Consider the following 15,470-nt stretch of genomic DNA (forward strand, 5'->3'; position numbering starts at 1 on the left):
TGCTTTGGGCCATTTGTTGTTTTTCCACCCAATTTCCTGTTTTAATGAGCCCTGCTCGCCACACAGAGCCGTGCCCACAGAGCTGTGAGCTTTGGGGCAGGGAAAGTCCTCTCCCTGAGCTCTGCTTTGTGCCCGAATTTCCCCTCGTGTGAGGCTGCAAGCACAGCAGGGCATGCCCTGCAGAAGGAAGGAAGCTGCTCCCCGCTTTGTGGCCGCTGTGGCAACGCTCAGCCCTGATTTTGGCAGCAGGAGGGGGGGGATAGGTAGAGCTGCTGAGCCAGCCTGGTGCTGGGATCTCCTCACATCCCATCTGAACTGAAAGCCAAAGTGCCAAAACTCCCCCAGAAGCTGCAGAGGGAGCGATTCCTTCAGGGAATCCCCCTGGGGCTGAGCCTCACACCTCCCTGGGTGCTGAGCAGACACTCTGCAGACACAGAACCTGCGGGACGCATCTCACACCCAGCGACTTCAAAGCACTCCCTGCCCTTCGGTGAGGGCAGACAGAGCTGCTTTATGGCCAGGGCCTCTTCGCTGCCATTTGCCTACAACTGCCAGACGTTGGCTAGCTGCTGCCCTCCTCCTCTTCCTGCCTTTTTCAGGAGCAGTTTGATGGGAAATTTTTGGTTTATTTTTTCCCCCCCATCCGCCTTCACCGTGAATCACAGCAGGGAGATGGTGTGAGTTAAGGCAAGGGGAATTTTTAATGGGTGTCGTGCAGACGAGCTCACGCTGCACTGCCAGGGTGGCCAGGTACTCACTGCTCACATCTCCCAGGGGTTGCTGGCAATTTTGGGTGGGGGGCTCAGCTGAAGTCCCCTTGGTGCAGGTTGGGTGGCTCTGCTGGTCCAGGTGCTTGTGGCACCACATGGTGTTTCATCACCCCATGGAAGAGAACAGGGAGAAATGGTTGAAGTACTTGGGGTTAGGGTTAGAGTTATTGGGGTTGGGGATAGCAAGGCAACACCAAACAGGCAGGAAATCACCCCAAAAGAGTGTAGAAGAGCCACCACAAAGCACAGCGGGCTCTGTCTGCTCTACACAGGTGCTCACAAAGCACAGAGGATGATGAGGGTGGCAGAGATCTGTGTTTCCAAGCCTGGTGTGGCAGCCCAGCCCCTAATTTCTCCATGCACTGGGAAAAACATCCGGCCTCAGTGCAGGAAAACCCCCCCTCGCATGCACACGGGAGCCATCCCAGCAGCTCCTCCTGCCCTCAGCTCACAGCTGTCAGCTAGCAGCACCCTGCAAACGACTTTTCACACCCTGGAGCGACCCAGATGGGAGCTGCAGAGCCTCTGCTTGCGTGCTGGAAGCAGGCAGTGATGCTCATTGTCCAAAACCCAGCCCGTTCCTCCCTACCTCCTCATGCCCTCCTTGGCTGTGGCCCAGGCAAAAGGAAAATCCGACGCTCCGACGGCTCTGCCAGAAGCAGCAGAAGTGGTGGCTGAGGAGCAGAGGCTTTGCTGAGAGGTGCAAAGGGAACCCTCCTTGCACGTGCAAGAGGAAACCAGCATTGATCCAATGCTGGATGGGGCAACTGCTGCTTTGCTGCGGGGTGTCAAAGCAGAAAGCAAAGTCACTGCATGCTGCTGCTGCCTCCCCCAGCCCCACAGCTTCACCAAGGTGTGACACCAAGGTGTGGGGAACAGGCCTGGCTGCAGTTCTGGGGTCTGCTGAGGGGTGGCTGACAAGCAAGCACCCCACACATGGGATTCAGAGCACCACCCCAGGGCGCCCCATGGAGATTTTTGGGAGCCACGCTGCAGTTCCCCCAGCATCGCTCCTCTGAGAGCACAGTGAGGATCCACAACTGCTTTCAACGGGGCAAAATAGGTGGAAAAAGGGGGGGTGGGGGGGAACGCCTGTCATTTACCATTCATTTCCCTGACAAAAATAACCCATTCCTTCAACCTACCCGGCTGGATCCACCCTCTGAGCAAAACTCTCGGCAAGTGTTGCAACGCCGTTATTGGCACGGTTCAAAGCACACATGAAACTGCTCTGCAAAACCACAGGGGAGAGATGTCAAGCAAATCCGAAGCAGTCAGATGCTTTTAAACAAGCGAGGCACAAAGCCGGAGAAATTCCTCTTTAACCCTTGAGGAGCAAGGAGGGATTGGGCCGGATTTCCACCTGTGGGGCAGCACTGTGAGGTGGGAGCAGGGGAAGAGGCTCCGCTCTGCGGCGTGGGATGGCAGCACAGGCAGTGGGGATTGGGGAATGCTACGGAGGAAAAGAGGAGATAAACTCAGGAGGGAGGCCTGATTCTCCCCGTGGGGAGGAGAATCAGAGGGTTAACCCCCCCCATAAACTCAAAAAAATGGGTTTTGATGCGGAAAAAAAATGGGAGCTCAGGCAAAGGTAGGTTAAATCCTAGTAAGGAGACGGGAGGAAGGAGCTCCTCCTGCTCAGTGATGAGGATTCAGACTCTGGATAGGAGATTGAGAGAGGAAAAGAGTCTCCCAGATGGGCCGAGCCCAGGATGTGCAGATTCTGCCAGATGTACATTAAAAGGAGTTATTAGCTGTATAAAAACCTCTCTGCAGCTGCAATTCTGGCACCGGCGAGGGAGGAATTAATTGCAACACCAGATCACTCCTCCTCTGCCCAGCCAGGAGGGACGGACGCGACCCCGCCTGCGTGCTCCCCCCCGCCAAACGGGGAAGGATAAATAGCTGACCTCTCTGTGAACTGCTGCAAAAAGCAGGATTTCTACCCAAATTGAGCCCCGCGGGGTCCCCACGACTGACTTTGGTGCGATTGTCCTGGCTGGCGTGGGTTAATGTGTGCTGGGGGTGGGTGGGAGCCCGGCCAGGGGAGGCAGTGTGACACACAAATTCCCATTTCCATCCGTCCCGCCCCAAATCCGGAGCCTCCTCCGAATTCTCCTCACCTTCTGGCAGGGCTGGGGATCTGTGGGTTCCCCCCAGCCAGAAACATCCTGTGTGAAAAAAGAAAAGAGGGGGGGAGAAATTAGGGAGCGGGGTGGAGGATTGAGGGGGGGACACCCAGAGCTGTGCATGGGCTGGCTGGTGTCACACGGGATGTGGTGACACATCTTTTGGAGGATCGTGCAGGGTGGGGGCTAAAGAGGCTTCCTTCATTCCCCCCCCCCCCCTCTGTTGCCGGGTGGGGAAACCCATGGCCTGACTGCCCTGGTGATGCAGCCTGAGCACGCAGTGTCCAAATTGTGTAAGAGGCACTAAAATAGAACCCTGAGCCCAAAATCTGGGCAGCACCCACTGGGTACCAGGCTGCAAATGTTTCATTTGTTCTGGTGAGGGGGGGGGGGGCTGAAAAGGTGATCTGGTACACCAAGGGGGGGTGGGCAGCAGACCCTACATGTCAGGGGAAGGGGTGTGAGTGGGAGCTGGAGGGGAGGTTGGGGTTACCTGGTGCAATTTTGGCCATGCTGGATGGTTCTGGACGTCCTCTTCTGTGCTGTCCCCATCTGAGATAAGGGGATGGGCTGGGGGGGGGTAACGGGGCACCAGTGACCTGGGGACACACTGCTGAGGGACTGGGTACAGGCAGAGCAGGGGTGTTATGGAGGCACCTGGGGACACAGGGATGCTATGGGGGGCAGTGCTGGAACGCAGGCCGGCCATGGGGATGTGCTGTGGGGGGTATGGAGACATGGACAGGCCCCAGAATGCAACTGCTGCTCCCCCCACAAGCAGGAGGCTGCACGGAACATGCTGAGGGCACAGGCAAGCAGTGCAGGGGACAAGCAACATGGTGGACCAATGACATGCTCACACCAGAGGATCCTCTTTGTCCCCATCCTTCAACTCTCATCCTACTGGAACCCCCTTCCCCAACCCACTATGGTCCCCATTTTGCTGCTGTCCCCTATCAGCAATGCCAAGCAGTTCCCCTCCACCAAAAGCGACAGGACACCATGCACACTCACAAGCCACATATTTGCAAAACGTTTTTAAAACCTATTGCTACAACCATTCCCTGCAGCAGATACCAAGCAGGTGCTGCCCTTGCTTGCACCGTGGTTCCCCTGGTCCTAGTGGGGAGGTGGGCACCACCTCGGCTGTGCCACCACCCTCCTTGGTCTGTTCTGCTCCTGCTGGCCCGGCCCCTTCACGAGGTGTCCTGTTGTCACCGTTGCTGCAGCAGGACCCACACCTTCGCTCCAGTTTGGGGGTGCAGTCAGAGCAGTGCTGGGGGGGAGGGAGAGCAAGACAAAGGGGTCAGGGTGGGCAGCACCTTGTAGAGAGCACTCTCTGCCCCACACACTCCTACCTGTCTCCTTGGAGGGGCAGCTCACTGATAGTGGTGTCGAGGATAAACGGTGCAGCTTCCTCCAGCTCACTGACCTCTGCAAAGGATAATGAGACAGGGCTGTGCCAGCCTTGGGTGGGCACGGGGGAGGCACCACTTGACACCCTGAGGACACTCACCTGCCTCCCAGTCCTCTTGGCACGGGGGGGCCTGCCAGGCCACGGGGACCTTGGGTTGCTTTGCCTGGTCACCGGTGCACATGGACGACCCTGTGAACACAGAGAGCACAGTAGGGACGTGTGTCTGAGTGAGGGGTTCCGTGCTGCAGCTGGGGAGTGGCCGGCCGTGTACCCTGAGAGTCGAAGAGCAGGCGCTGGTCGGGGCAGCAGGCAATGTGTCTCTGCAGCTCGGCTCGTGGGATCCTGTGCCTGGCGTTGAAAGGACAGATCTCCATCGAGCGAGCCACCTGCGGGTTGTTCTAGGGGAAGCGAAGGAGGAGAAGGCGCTGAGCGCGTGAAGGGAGGCCAGGCCTGCATCGCGCCTCACGGCCCCGCGGCGCCCCGCTCACCCGCTGGCACTTGACGAGGTGGTAAGGCAGCCGGGACACCCGGATCTGGTGCGCCTTGTCGTAGGGACACTGGACGAGCGCCTCGGGGTCCATCTTGAGCTCCGCGTCGGGCTCCAGCGGCCTGCTACCGGCCACCGAGCCCCGCGCTCCCACCCCCGAACGGCCCCGCTCATCGCCATGGCAACGCGGCCTAACTTCCGCCGCAGCCTGCGCGGCTCCACTTCCGCCCTCGGGGTCGCCGTGGCAACGCGGCCTAACTTCCGCCGCAGCCTGCGCGGCTCCACTTCCGCCCTCGGGGTCGCCGTGGCAACGCGGCCTAACTTCCGCCGCGGCGCCGGGGTGGAGGCACCTTAGCGTTGTTTTATGGCTCTGGTGGGATTATCGGGCTCTGAGTAGTGCTGGAGGCGTTCTGTGAATCTGCAGGGTGTAACGTGGGCCTGAAGGGCGTTACGTAGCCCTGGGTGGGGTTTTATAGGCTATAGGTTGTGTTATGGGACATTGTGTGGTGTTATGGGGCCCCAGAGGGTGTTATGGGGCCCCAGAGGGTGTTATGGGCCCCAGAGGGTGGTATGGGGCCTCAGATGGTGTTATGTGGGAGCTGAGGGGTCTTATAGGACCCTGTGTGGTGTTTTTTTGCATCACGTGTGTTGGTGTATAGTCCTGGGCAGTGTTATAGGGCCCTGTGTGGGTCCTGGATGCTGTATGTATCCTGCAGGGTGCTGTGTGCAACCTAAGGGTGGCCGTATGGGTCCTGGAAGGTGCTGTGTGAGCGTTGCAAGGAGTTATAAGGGCCTTGAGGGCTAGTATATGAGTCTGTGTGGTGTTACACAGTCCTGAACACTGTCATATGGGCTGTGAATGGTGTCATATGGCTTTGGATTGTGTCCTGTGAACCTACAAATGGCTCTGGGTGCTACTGTATCGCTGTGAGCAGTGTTACATGGTCCAGGATGATGACACAGGGCTGAGGCTGGTTTTAAAAGACCATGGCTGATGCCACGTGGCCCTGGCCAGCACTGTGTGGCTGTGATCAGTGTCACACAGCGATGGCCTTCGCTCTGCCTGTGACCAGTGTTACAGGGTTGCAGGCGGTGCTGCACGTCACCAGCTTTGGTGGCATCCCACGGCGGTGGCGGCGTCACACGGCGGCGGCATCACGTGGCCCACGGCCACAGCCCAGGAAGTTGAGGAAGGGGAAGTTGGTGCTGGGGGTGTGGGGCAGATCAGGGAGAAGGGGATACGGGGTGGCCCCCTCCCCCCCTCCGGTACGCTGCCAGCATGTCGCTGCCCTCCGTCTACCAGAATAAGTTTGCTGAGAAGCTGACGATCCTCAATGACAGAGGCCGGGGTGTCCTCGTCCGCATCTACAACATCAAGAAGGTGTGGGGTGGGGCCATGAAGAAATGGAGGCTGCTGGGCTGTGGCGGGGGGTGTGGTGGGGTTGTGGGGGCTCTAACTTTAGGATGTCCCTGCAGACCTGTTCTGACCCCAAGACACGGCCATCTTTCCTCTGTGACAAAGCTATGGAGCCTTCTGTCAAGTTCATCAACAAGAAGTTTCCTAACCTGGATGTGAGGAGCAGCACGGTGAGGGACGCTGCTGCCCCAACACTGTGTCACATCCATCCTGATCGTTCTTTTGTCATGTGTCACTTCCTTGTCGTGCCCCCATGTCACCCTGCTTTGAGTCGCCCCATTTTGTGTCATAGCTGCTTGGCTTCTCCTCCATCCCTGTCCCTGTGTCACTCCACCACCCCCTATCCCATGTCACCCCACCCTTTGTGTCCCCACTGTGTCACCCTACCTGGATGTCCCCTTCTATCCCTTGCAGCAACACCTGGGACCGGTGCACAAGGATAAGGGGGACATTGTCCGTGCGCTGGGACCCTATTACTACTCCTTTGTGGATGTCCTGGAATTCAGGGTGAGCTGTGGGGTGCTGGGGGGCACTGCTGGCATTTCAGACTGGGAGGGACAGCAGTGACGTGTTGTCTCCTTGTTGTCTCCTTGTTGTCTCCCTATCAGGACCACGTCTATGAGTTGCTGAACACCATTGATGCCAACCAGTGCTTCTTTGACATTGTGAGTGATACCCAGGGGGTGCCAGGAGGGGTCCCCAGGGGAGTTTGAGGTGCTCACAGGGTTTATGGGGTAAACTTGGGGGAGTGATTGGTGCAGCCCATGCTATGGCCATATCCTCACAGTCTCCTTGTCCCTAGCATGTCAACTATGACTTCACCAAGAGCTACCTGGACCTGATTGTCACCTACGTGTCCCTCATCCTACTGCTGGCTCGCACCGAGGACCGCCGGGTGCTCATTGGCATGTACCACTGTGCTCATGAGATGAGCCACGGTGCCAGGTGAGCTGGCTGTCCCTGTGGACTGTCCCCCCTTGGGCTGTCACTGAGGATTGTCCCCAACACGTGTGTCATTATCTCTGCAGTGATTCCAGCTTTGCCCGCCTGGGCCAGATGGTGTTGGAATACGACCACCCCCTTAAGAAGCTGACAGAGGAGTTTGGACCACACACCAAGGTGGGCTGGGAGCTCCTGAGGGTTCTGCAAGCCAGCAGGGCCACATCCATCCCCTGCATCTGGCCCTGACACATCCTATGATGTCCCCCTGTCCTCCAGGCTGTCACCAGTGCACTCCTGTCCCTCCATTTCCTCTTTGCACGGAGGAACCAGGGCTCTGAGCAGTGGCGCAGTGACCAACTCCTCAGCCTGCTCAGCACTGCTGGCACCATGCTGAGCCCTGCCAGCTCCGACACCGTGAGTGCCACCACTCAGTGGGGACCTTGGTGCCATGGGATGCCACCTCGGGGAGGGTGCGGGAGGGCAGAGTGGTGACACCAACGCCTGCATCCCCAGATGGCCTGCGAGTACCTTTCCCTGGAGGTGATGGAACGCTGGATCCTGAGTGAGTCCTCAAAGTGCCCACAGATCCCCCATGTTCCCGTGGTGTCTGACTGTTCTCTGACATCTCTGCCCAACAGTGGGGTTCCTGGTGTGCCCGGGGGCTCTGGGGACGTCCCCACAGTGCCTGGAGCTGTGGCGGTTGGCACTGCAGGGCTCGCTCTACATCACCCTCCTCCGTGACGAGGCCCTACAGATCCACAAAGTCACTGAGGAGCTGCTCAGCAGCCTCAAGGGGTAAATGGCTGCCCCCGGGGCTGGGGTCTCCACTGGGGGCTCTGCTGGGTGCCAGAGGCTGTCTCGTATGTGGCACTGCCCAGCTGTGTTCCTTTTGCAGCTATGGGAAGCGGGTGGCTGATCTCAAGGAGTGCAAGGAACATGCCGTGGCTCACAGGTTAGGGGGCTCAGGGGGCTGGGGAGGGTCCCAGGGTGCCAGGAGGTCCCCACGATATCCCAAAGGTTTGGAAGGACCTCAGGGTCCCAACATGTCCCAGAGAGCTGAGCGTTGCAGAGGATCACTGGGATCCCAATCTGTATTGAGCCCATACCACAGCTCCCACCTTTGCTATGTGGTGCCTGCAGTATCCCTGCTGGGTGAGCGGGGTGGCTGGAGGGGTGGTGGTGGGGGCTCTGAGCCCCACCATGACCCTCCCACAGTGGATCCCTGCACCGGGGCCGACGGGTGTACCTGCGTGGGGCTGTGCGTGAGCTTGAGGCACTGCTGGAGGATCAGCCTGGGCTGCTGGGACCCAAGGTGAGCACAAAGGAAAGGGGACAGTGTAGGGAGACAGGTAGAGGGGAACATTGTCATGGAGATGGGTGGCTGAGAGGGACACGATGAGGCACGGGGTTGGGTGTGAGAGCTCTGTGGTTACATTTTGAGTCTATGTGCAGTGCTGTGTGTTGGTAGTGCTCAGGGCTGTTGGTGCCAGCCCAGTGGCAGCACCACGTGCCCTCTAACATGGCTTGCTTGTGCCCAGGCTCTCTTTGTCTTCATGGCACTCTCGTTCTGCCGGGACGAGGTGAGCTGGCTGGTGAGGCACGCTGAGCATGTCACCAAAACCAAGACACCGGAGGACTTTGCTGACAAGTAAGCGTGGTGCTGGGGAGCTGCAGGCAGCGGTGTGTGAATTTTGGGCTTTTTGCCCCTGTTCTGATGGGCATCTTTGGTGGCAGCCATATTGCAGAGATCCTTTTCCTCATGGAGCAGCTGCGGAGCCTGGTGCGGCGGCAGGTCGGGGTGCTGCGGCATTACCACGTCCAGTACCTGGCCCGCTTCGATGCTCTGGTGCTCAGTGAAATCATCCAGGTACCACAGAATGCCACACCTGGGACTCTCCCTATCCTCTGTTGCCTATCCTGCTTGTCCCCAATCCTGTCCCTGTCTCTGTCCCCGCAGAACCTCTCTGTGTGCCCCGAGGAGGAGTCCATCATCCTGTCGTCCTTTGTCAGTTCCCTTTCTTCTCTCTCTGACAAGGGAGGTAAGGACCCTGAACCTGCTGTGTGTCTCCGGGACTGATGTCCTCCTGCCCTGCAGCCCAGCAGCAGCCCTGGAGCTATGCTGGGCACCCAGCTGCAGTCTCCTGGGGACAGTGAGGAGACAACAACTCCTGGGGGTCCTGTGGGGTGAACACTGCCACCCCCAGCTGGCATCTACCAGTGTGATGCATCCAGACTGGCACCCCCTGGATCTATACCTCCCAGTCAGCACAAGCAACCTGAAGCTCACCCAGCCTGCCTTCCTCAGCCCCTCCTCATGGCCACATTTCTGTTTTCCTGCAGTTGATGATAAGGAGCAGTTTGATTTCACACCACTCCGCCTGGACTGGTTCCGGCTGCAGGTGCTGTCCCCTTCTCAATTCCCATCCCTGTCCTCACTGCTATCCCTGTGCCAATCCCTCTCCTGTTTTCCCATCTCAATCCATGCCCCTACTTCCTTCCCTACTGCTGTCCCCAGCCTTGTCCCTATCCCTGTCTTCATTCCCTTCTTCACCCTTCTCCCCATCCCTCACCATTCCACCACCTTTGGACCCCATCCCTATCATCCTCCCATCCCCAGTGCTCCCAGTGCTCCCAGCTGTGCCCCTGAGCCTGCTGTCCCCCCTAGGCCTACACCAGTGTGGCCAAGGCTGTGCTGCCACTGAGCACCAACCCCGACGTGGGTCGCATCATGAACCTCATTGTCTTCCACACCAAACTGCTTGATTCCCTGGAGGAGCTGCTGGCCGAGGCCTCCGACCTTTCTGATCTTTGGTGAGCTCCAGAGTTACAGGGGTCACCTTGGCTGGCTCCTGCCCCTCAGCACACGTGGGGAGATGCCCATGTGTTACGGGGGAGGCTGGGCAAGGTGAGGTGATGTAGACTCAGAGAATGTGGACACAGGCGTGGGGGACAAGGACAACACACACGTGATATAGGAGCAAAGGCACTGACGGACCCACTGACACATGTTCTGCCCCTCTGCATTCCATCCCTGCAGTTTCTTCCCTCGTCCCATAGAGAAGATGTTTGTGGCAACGATGGAGGAGCCCTCGATGCTGCGTTACAGCATCGCTTTCCCTTTGCTCTGCAACCATTTCTCCCGCTGCGTCCACCCCATGTGCCCAGAGGAGGTGAGCCCTGCTGCCCAGGGCGGTGACATGAGGACATGGGCACTGTGTCTGGATGCAGCTGTGGAGGAGCCAGGCACCTCTGGTGGCTTGTGGCAGGGGATGGAGGATGGGGACGAGACCTTGGGTGACTGGTGGCATGCTGTGGATGCGACCGTGGCCTTTGTGCCATGTGCCTGCATGATGTCCCATGGTGGGGACACGCTGTGACAATGCTGTGCATTTTCCTTTGCAGTATCCCCAGCTCCAGGCCACAGCATTGGGGCTGTGCAACAAATTCCTGGAGGAGATGGCCCGGCAGGCCTGCGCCTGCATTATGGATGCCTGTGCTGAGCAGCACAACCTCAGTGAGCAGGTGAGGGCCTCTGTGGCCTCTGGGGTCTCTGTCCACATTTTCCACAACCTTGGGACACCAGAGGCTGTGTGGGACAGATGTGATGTCCCTGATTCAACCTTGGGGATGGTGGCTGCTGGTTCTGGAGGCTCTGATCATAACCTTCTGCCCGTGGCCACCAGCTGCTGCCCAAGCACTGCGCCTCCACCGTCAGCAAGGCTCGTAACAAGAAGACCCTGAAGCATCCATCCAAGAAAGGGGAACCTGAGCGAGGCAAACCAGGGGCTGAGAGCCAGAGGAAGGACCGGACCGTGACCACCAAGTGAGAGCAGGGCTGGGAGGGTGGGCACAGGCTGTGGGAGTGCAGAGCTGTGAGCACGAGGGTGGTTGGTACCAGCTGTTGGGTGTGAGTGTGACATGGCCACGATGGTGATGGGGACAGCCCCACAGGGCCGTGGTGAGGCTGACAGCATCTGTCCCCCCTCCAGCATGGACAAGCTGCACCTGACACTGGCCGAGCTGTCCCTGAGCCTCAACCACGTGCCCAATTTCACAGTCTTTGAGCACACGGTGACACCGGCTGAGTACCTCAGCAGCCACCTGGAAGCACGCTTCACCAAGTAAGCTGTGGGACACAGAGCTGCGTGGTGGGGAGGAGATCTTTGGGCTTGGATCTACAGCCACCCCCATGCTGTCCCTGCAGGGCCATCGTGGCCATGGCGTGCTACAGCCAGGCCACGCAGGAGGTGGCTCGTCCCTCAGAGGTGCTGGTGGGTCTGGGTGCCTACATCACCTTCATCCAATCACTGACACACTTTGTGGGCCTGGACACGGCACGCATCATCCGCAGCGTCCTCCTGCAGCAGACACAGCCCCGTGATGCCAGCGGGGAGCAGACCCTCACCACCATCTACACCAACTGGTGGGTGCCAGCGTCCCCAGGTGCCTGGGTTATCTCCTAAATGGGATGTAGATCTCTGGTGCTGTGGATCCTGGTTTGTCAGTGTCAGCAGCTCGATGTTTGCAGGTACTTGGAGGCTCTGCTGCGCCAGGCCAGCACTGGGGCCATCGTCCTGGCACCTGCCCTGCAGGCCTTCACCACGGTGCCCCGTGAGGGCGAGCCATCCTTCAGTGCTGCTGAGTTTTCTGATGTTTCAGGTGAGGAATGCGGAGGGGACAGCGTGGGGGTTCATCCCCTCTGTCCCCCTGTGATGTCCCCATCCTTGTTTCCATCCCCACAGAGATGCGAGCGTTGGCTGAACTCATCGGGCCGTATGGCATGAAGTTCCTGAGTGACAATCTCATGTGGCATGTGAGCTCCCAGGTCGCTGAGCTGAAGGTAGGTTTGGGGTGTTTGGGGCCAGGTTTGAGGTGTTGGGGCCAGGTTGGATGTGCTGACACCAGGCTTGTGGTCCTGGGACCAGGCTCAGTGTGCTAGGGGTGGGTGTTGGAGCACCAGGGCAGGCAGTTCCACCCTGGGGACCATCCCAGCTCCTTGCCTGCCCCTTGGGCTTGCTAACAAGGGTCAAGCTGGGGCAAAAGCACCAGGACAGTGTTCCCACTGCTGTGATCCATTGCAGAAACTGGTCAATGAGAACATGGACACGCTGGTCCAGCTGCGCTCCAGCTCCTGCAAGCCTGAGCAGATGGCAGCTCTGCTGCCTCGGCTGACCTGTGAGTCTTGGCCTGTACGCAGACAGGCTTGCACGTTTGCACACTTGTGCACACACACATCTCTGCTGACCCCTTTTCCCCCACAGCAGCCGACAATGTCCTGAAGAGGATGACCATCATCGGTGAGATCCTGAGCTTCCGTGCCATGGCACAGCAGGGCCTGCGGGAGGTGGGTGCCCTCTGTGCCCCACAGAATCGATGTGAGCCCCGTGGGCATCACCCTGGGTTCTACTTCACAGAGTGAGCACTCTCTCCCTGCAGGTCTTCTCCCACCACTGCCCCTTCCTGATGGGCCCTATCGAGTGCCTGACAGATGTGGTCACCCCTGACACTGACATCCAGGTGGGCACTGAGTGGGACAGGGACAGGGTGGCACCTCCCATGCTTGGGACAGCTGTCCCCGTGTAGGGGTTGGTTGTTTCTGCCTGGCACAATACTGTTGGCACCTCGTGGTGCTGTGGGGTGCTGCATGGCGCTTCATGACACAGTGTGACTTTACATGGCACTGTGTGCTCCAGCCTGGCATGTCCTCATCCTCCCAGGTCACCCTGAGCATCTTCGAGCTGGCTTCAGCTGCGGGGATCCCCTGTGAGATCGACCCTGCCCTGGTGAACGTCCTCGCTGGCAGCAAGATGGGTATTGTGGGGTCTGCAGGGTCCTGGGGGGCTGTCCTTGAGATCCTCCACCAGCAGCCTGTCGCTGCAACCACCCCCCTGAGATGTTTCTCTGGATGCCTGCTGTCACCTCCCATGTCCTCCCCTGGGACCCCCACCCCGTGTCACCTCCCTGGGGTCTCCGAGGTTTCCTCCTTGGACCCCTGACTGATGTCAGCTCCCTCTTGGGCAGATGGCTCATCCTCAGAGGAGGACTACAAGGTGGCCTGCCTGCTGCTGGTCTTTGTGGCTGTGTCCCTGCCCCTGCTGGCCTCCGACCCAGCATCCGTCTACAACACCGAGATGGATGGTAAGGCTTGGCCGTGCCCAGCTGTGTCCCCACTGACCCCACTCTCCCTTAGTGTGTGCTGGGACCCCCGAGGTCCCACAGCTGCAGCTGAAGGTCGTTGGGGACAGCAGGACCCCAATGGCAGCTATGCTAGAGCAGGTCTGCTGCCCCCTAACTGCAGCCAAGGCAAGTGGGCAGAGCAGTAGCCCTGCGCCGTCCCCAACCTCGCTGTGTCCCCAGGCTACAACAACAACATCCACTGCCTGGCCAAGGCCATCATCCACGTGTCAGCCGCGCTTTTCACCCTCCACAATAAGAACATCGAGACCCACCTGAAGGAGTTCCTGCTGGTGAGTGAGAGAGGGAGGGAGGGAGTGCAGCCCTTCCTGCTGGAGGTGAACACGGCCCGGTGCTGATCAGGATCCATCCCTCAGTTGGCTTCTGTGAGCCTCCTGCAGCTGGGCCAGGAGTCGGACAAGCTGCGCTCCAGGAACCGCGACGCCGTCTCTCTGCTCATGCATTTGGTGAGTGTGGAAGGGACAAGAGGTCCTGGGGGGGCTTCTGGAGGGTCCTTGGGGGGCTGCTGGGCTCCTGCTGTGCCCAGCTCGTGTGCAGCAACCCCCAGCCTGCAGCTGCTTTGGGGTTCCGAGCCCTCACCCCACTCCTGTCTCCATCTGGGGGGCTGGATGTGGGGGCCGCGCACCCCCCGCCCTGGATTGGTATTCAGGGAACGATCGCCCTGCACTGCAAAGCAATTTAAATGCAAATGTTTCAATCTGTAGCTCGGGCTCAGAGACATCCGGGGAGGGAGCACCCAGCGCTGCCTGCTTGGGACAAAAGGGGAAACTGAGGCACGAGGGGAGGGAGGAAGCTGTTAACATCACATCCCTTACCTCCCCAGATTGTAGCGGAGTCGTCCTTCCTGACTGTGGACATGCTGGAGAGCTGCTTCCCCTACGTGCTGCTCCGCAATGCTTACCGGGAGGTGTGCAGGGAGAACCTGCTCAGCAGGCTCCCACCCCACTGAAAGCATCCCTGCCCCCTGCTCCCATCCATCCCCAGGGTTCACCCCCTCCCTCACACCTCCCTGCTGCCCTCACTTTGCACCCACCTGCTCCTGGATGTTCTCACATCCCATCCCCAGCATCACCTCCTTCACTTAAACGGCGTTTTCCCAGTGGCTGTGGCTGCTTCCTGGTGCCCAGGTGGCCTTGGGGATGCAGGTCCTCACGGGGGGCACTGAGGGGGGGTTGATTCAGGTGTGTCCCCAAGGCTTTGGGGAACCCATCCACCGTGGGATTGATCAGCTTGAATTAAAGCTGCTGCTTCTTGCAGCCTCGAGGACCCCCAGCAGCCGATGCCTCAGTTTCCCTTTGTCTTTCCTGGCTGGCGACGTTTCAAATCACGTTTCATCCCTTCCTTCTCCCCATCTCAGGGTGTTTATTTCTCATTTTTTTTGGGGGGGGGGGGGGGGTTTGGAGGGAAAGGAATTAATGGGGCGAGGGAAGGAGGCGCCCGGGCGGCCGTTTCCATTCAGCTCACGGCCGGCTGCTCCGGGATGAGTCACCAGGAGATGGCACTGGCAGCTCCGACACCCCGGGGGTTCAGCTGTGCCCACCCCCCCTTCCCCCCTTTGGGGCAGTGAATGGCCCAAAGCTCCACATCCCCACAGCCTCGAGGTGCCACCGAACCTCAACCCGCCGTTAATTGCTTTATTAATTCAAGCAGGGCCGATGGCAGCAGGGCTGGAGGTGACGTCTCCCCGCGGGTCTCATCCCCCCCCCCCCTCTGTTCTGCTCCTCTCCCCCGGATTAACGTTCTCAACGTGCCCAATTATTCCACATTGCTGCAAAAGTCTATTTTGGCGCTCATCAATCACGAGATGAAGCAGTAAGGAGCTGCCGCCAGCGCGCCTTTGTCTCACACTCATCCCTGCCCACGGCCCCTCCCACCCCCCACCCCCCCCACATCCTCCCCACACCCCTATTTTGGGGTCCCCCCTATTCCATCCCTGCGCCCAGCTTCCCTCTAAGCCCCCCCCATAACTTTAGGCCCCCCCATTGCCCCTTGCAGGGTACGTTGCAGCTCTCCCTGCTACACGTGGTGGGCCCACGCACCCAAGCTCAGCAGGGGACCCTCAAGGCTCAGCCCCCCCCCTTTTCCCCCGCTTTAGGGTGGGCTTCAGCACCAA

The 15,470-nt window shown here is 59.3% G+C and overlaps 3 protein-coding genes across 4 annotated transcripts; 1 reads left to right on the top strand and 2 right to left on the bottom strand.

Annotated features, from left to right (window-relative positions):
* Positions 1–678: 678 nt before the first annotated feature.
* On the bottom strand, positions 679–3,469 carry LOC149913931 (uncharacterized). Its single transcript, XM_090128273.1, has 6 exons — positions 3,393–3,469; positions 2,894–2,941; positions 2,134–2,223; positions 1,916–2,001; positions 1,360–1,548; positions 679–852 (listed from the first exon to the last, which is right to left on the bottom strand). Exons 4-6 carry the CDS (start codon positions 1,990–1,992, stop codon positions 762–764), a joined length of 357 nt encoding a protein of 118 aa, XP_089984399.1. The 5' UTR covers positions 1,993–2,001; positions 2,134–2,223; positions 2,894–2,941; positions 3,393–3,469; the 3' UTR covers positions 679–761.
* Positions 3,423–5,019, bottom strand: GTSF1 (gametocyte specific factor 1). Of its 2 annotated transcripts, XM_090128270.1 has the most exons (6): positions 4,805–5,019; positions 4,588–4,714; positions 4,416–4,505; positions 4,258–4,333; positions 3,977–4,175; positions 3,423–3,556 (listed from the first exon to the last, which is right to left on the bottom strand). In XM_090128270.1, the coding sequence occupies exons 1-5, from the start codon at positions 4,895–4,897 to the stop codon at positions 4,019–4,021; spliced, it is 543 nt and encodes a 180-aa protein (XP_089984396.1). In that variant the 5' UTR covers positions 4,898–5,019; the 3' UTR covers positions 3,423–3,556; positions 3,977–4,018. The 2 variants fall into 2 exon arrangements, with proteins under 2 accessions (XP_089984396.1, XP_031465645.1); XM_031609785.2 differs by lacking the exon at positions 3,423–3,556 and having other exon boundaries at positions 3,922–4,175; positions 4,805–5,018.
* A 93-nt stretch (positions 5,020–5,112) lies between these two features.
* NCKAP1L (NCK associated protein 1 like) lies at positions 5,113–14,632 on the top strand. Its single transcript, XM_031609784.2, has 31 exons — positions 5,113–6,184; positions 6,280–6,390; positions 6,635–6,727; positions 6,829–6,885; positions 7,023–7,165; positions 7,249–7,339; positions 7,439–7,576; positions 7,676–7,724; positions 7,801–7,957; positions 8,058–8,114; positions 8,378–8,474; positions 8,701–8,810; positions 8,897–9,029; positions 9,120–9,201; positions 9,503–9,561; positions 9,828–9,973; positions 10,200–10,332; positions 10,565–10,684; positions 10,846–10,985; positions 11,152–11,283; positions 11,367–11,585; positions 11,691–11,821; positions 11,905–12,002; positions 12,244–12,337; positions 12,424–12,506; positions 12,599–12,679; positions 12,880–12,973; positions 13,184–13,300; positions 13,520–13,629; positions 13,714–13,803; positions 14,181–14,632. Exons 1-31 carry the CDS (start codon positions 6,083–6,085, stop codon positions 14,304–14,306), a joined length of 3,393 nt encoding a protein of 1,130 aa, XP_031465644.2. The 5' UTR covers positions 5,113–6,082; the 3' UTR covers positions 14,307–14,632.
* Positions 14,633–15,470: the final 838 nt, after the last annotated feature.

The sequence above is a fragment of the Phasianus colchicus genome, chromosome 33 (genome assembly GCF_987193195.1).
Source record: "Phasianus colchicus chromosome 33, bPhaCol1.hap1.1, whole genome shotgun sequence".
Lineage (NCBI taxonomy): Eukaryota > Metazoa > Chordata > Aves > Galliformes > Phasianidae > Phasianus > Phasianus colchicus.

Bases quoted from the DNA above. Each gene is read 5' to 3' on its own strand.
- LOC149913931 (XM_090128273.1), bottom strand. From the start codon at position 1,992: ATGTGTGCTTTGAACCGTGCCAATAACGGCGTTGCAACACTTGCCGAG. The intron at 1,549-1,915 runs GTAGGTTGAAGG...GACACCCCGCAG, and splicing joins CAGAGGGTGGATCCAGCCGG to CAAAGCAGCAGTTGCCCCAT. The intron at 853-1,359 runs GTAGGGAGGAAC...TGGTGCCACAAG, and splicing joins GCCAAGGAGGGCATGAGGAG to CACCTGGACCAGCAGAGCCA.
- GTSF1 (XM_090128270.1), bottom strand. From the start codon at position 4,897: ATGGACCCCGAGGCGCTCGTCCAGTGTCCCTACGACAAGGCGCACCAG. The intron at 4,506-4,587 runs GTACACGGCCGG...CTGTGTTCACAG, and splicing joins CCTGCTCTTCGACTCTCAGG to GGTCGTCCATGTGCACCGGT. The intron at 4,176-4,257 runs GTAGGAGTGTGT...CCTCCCCCCCAG, and splicing joins CTGCCCCTCCAAGGAGACAG to CACTGCTCTGACTGCACCCC.
- NCKAP1L (XM_031609784.2), top strand. From the start codon at position 6,083: ATGTCGCTGCCCTCCGTCTACCAGAATAAGTTTGCTGAGAAGCTGACG. The intron at 10,685-10,845 runs GTGAGGGCCTCT...CGTGGCCACCAG, and splicing joins AGCACAACCTCAGTGAGCAG to CTGCTGCCCAAGCACTGCGC. The intron at 10,986-11,151 runs GTGAGAGCAGGG...TCCCCCCTCCAG, and splicing joins GACCGGACCGTGACCACCAA to CATGGACAAGCTGCACCTGA.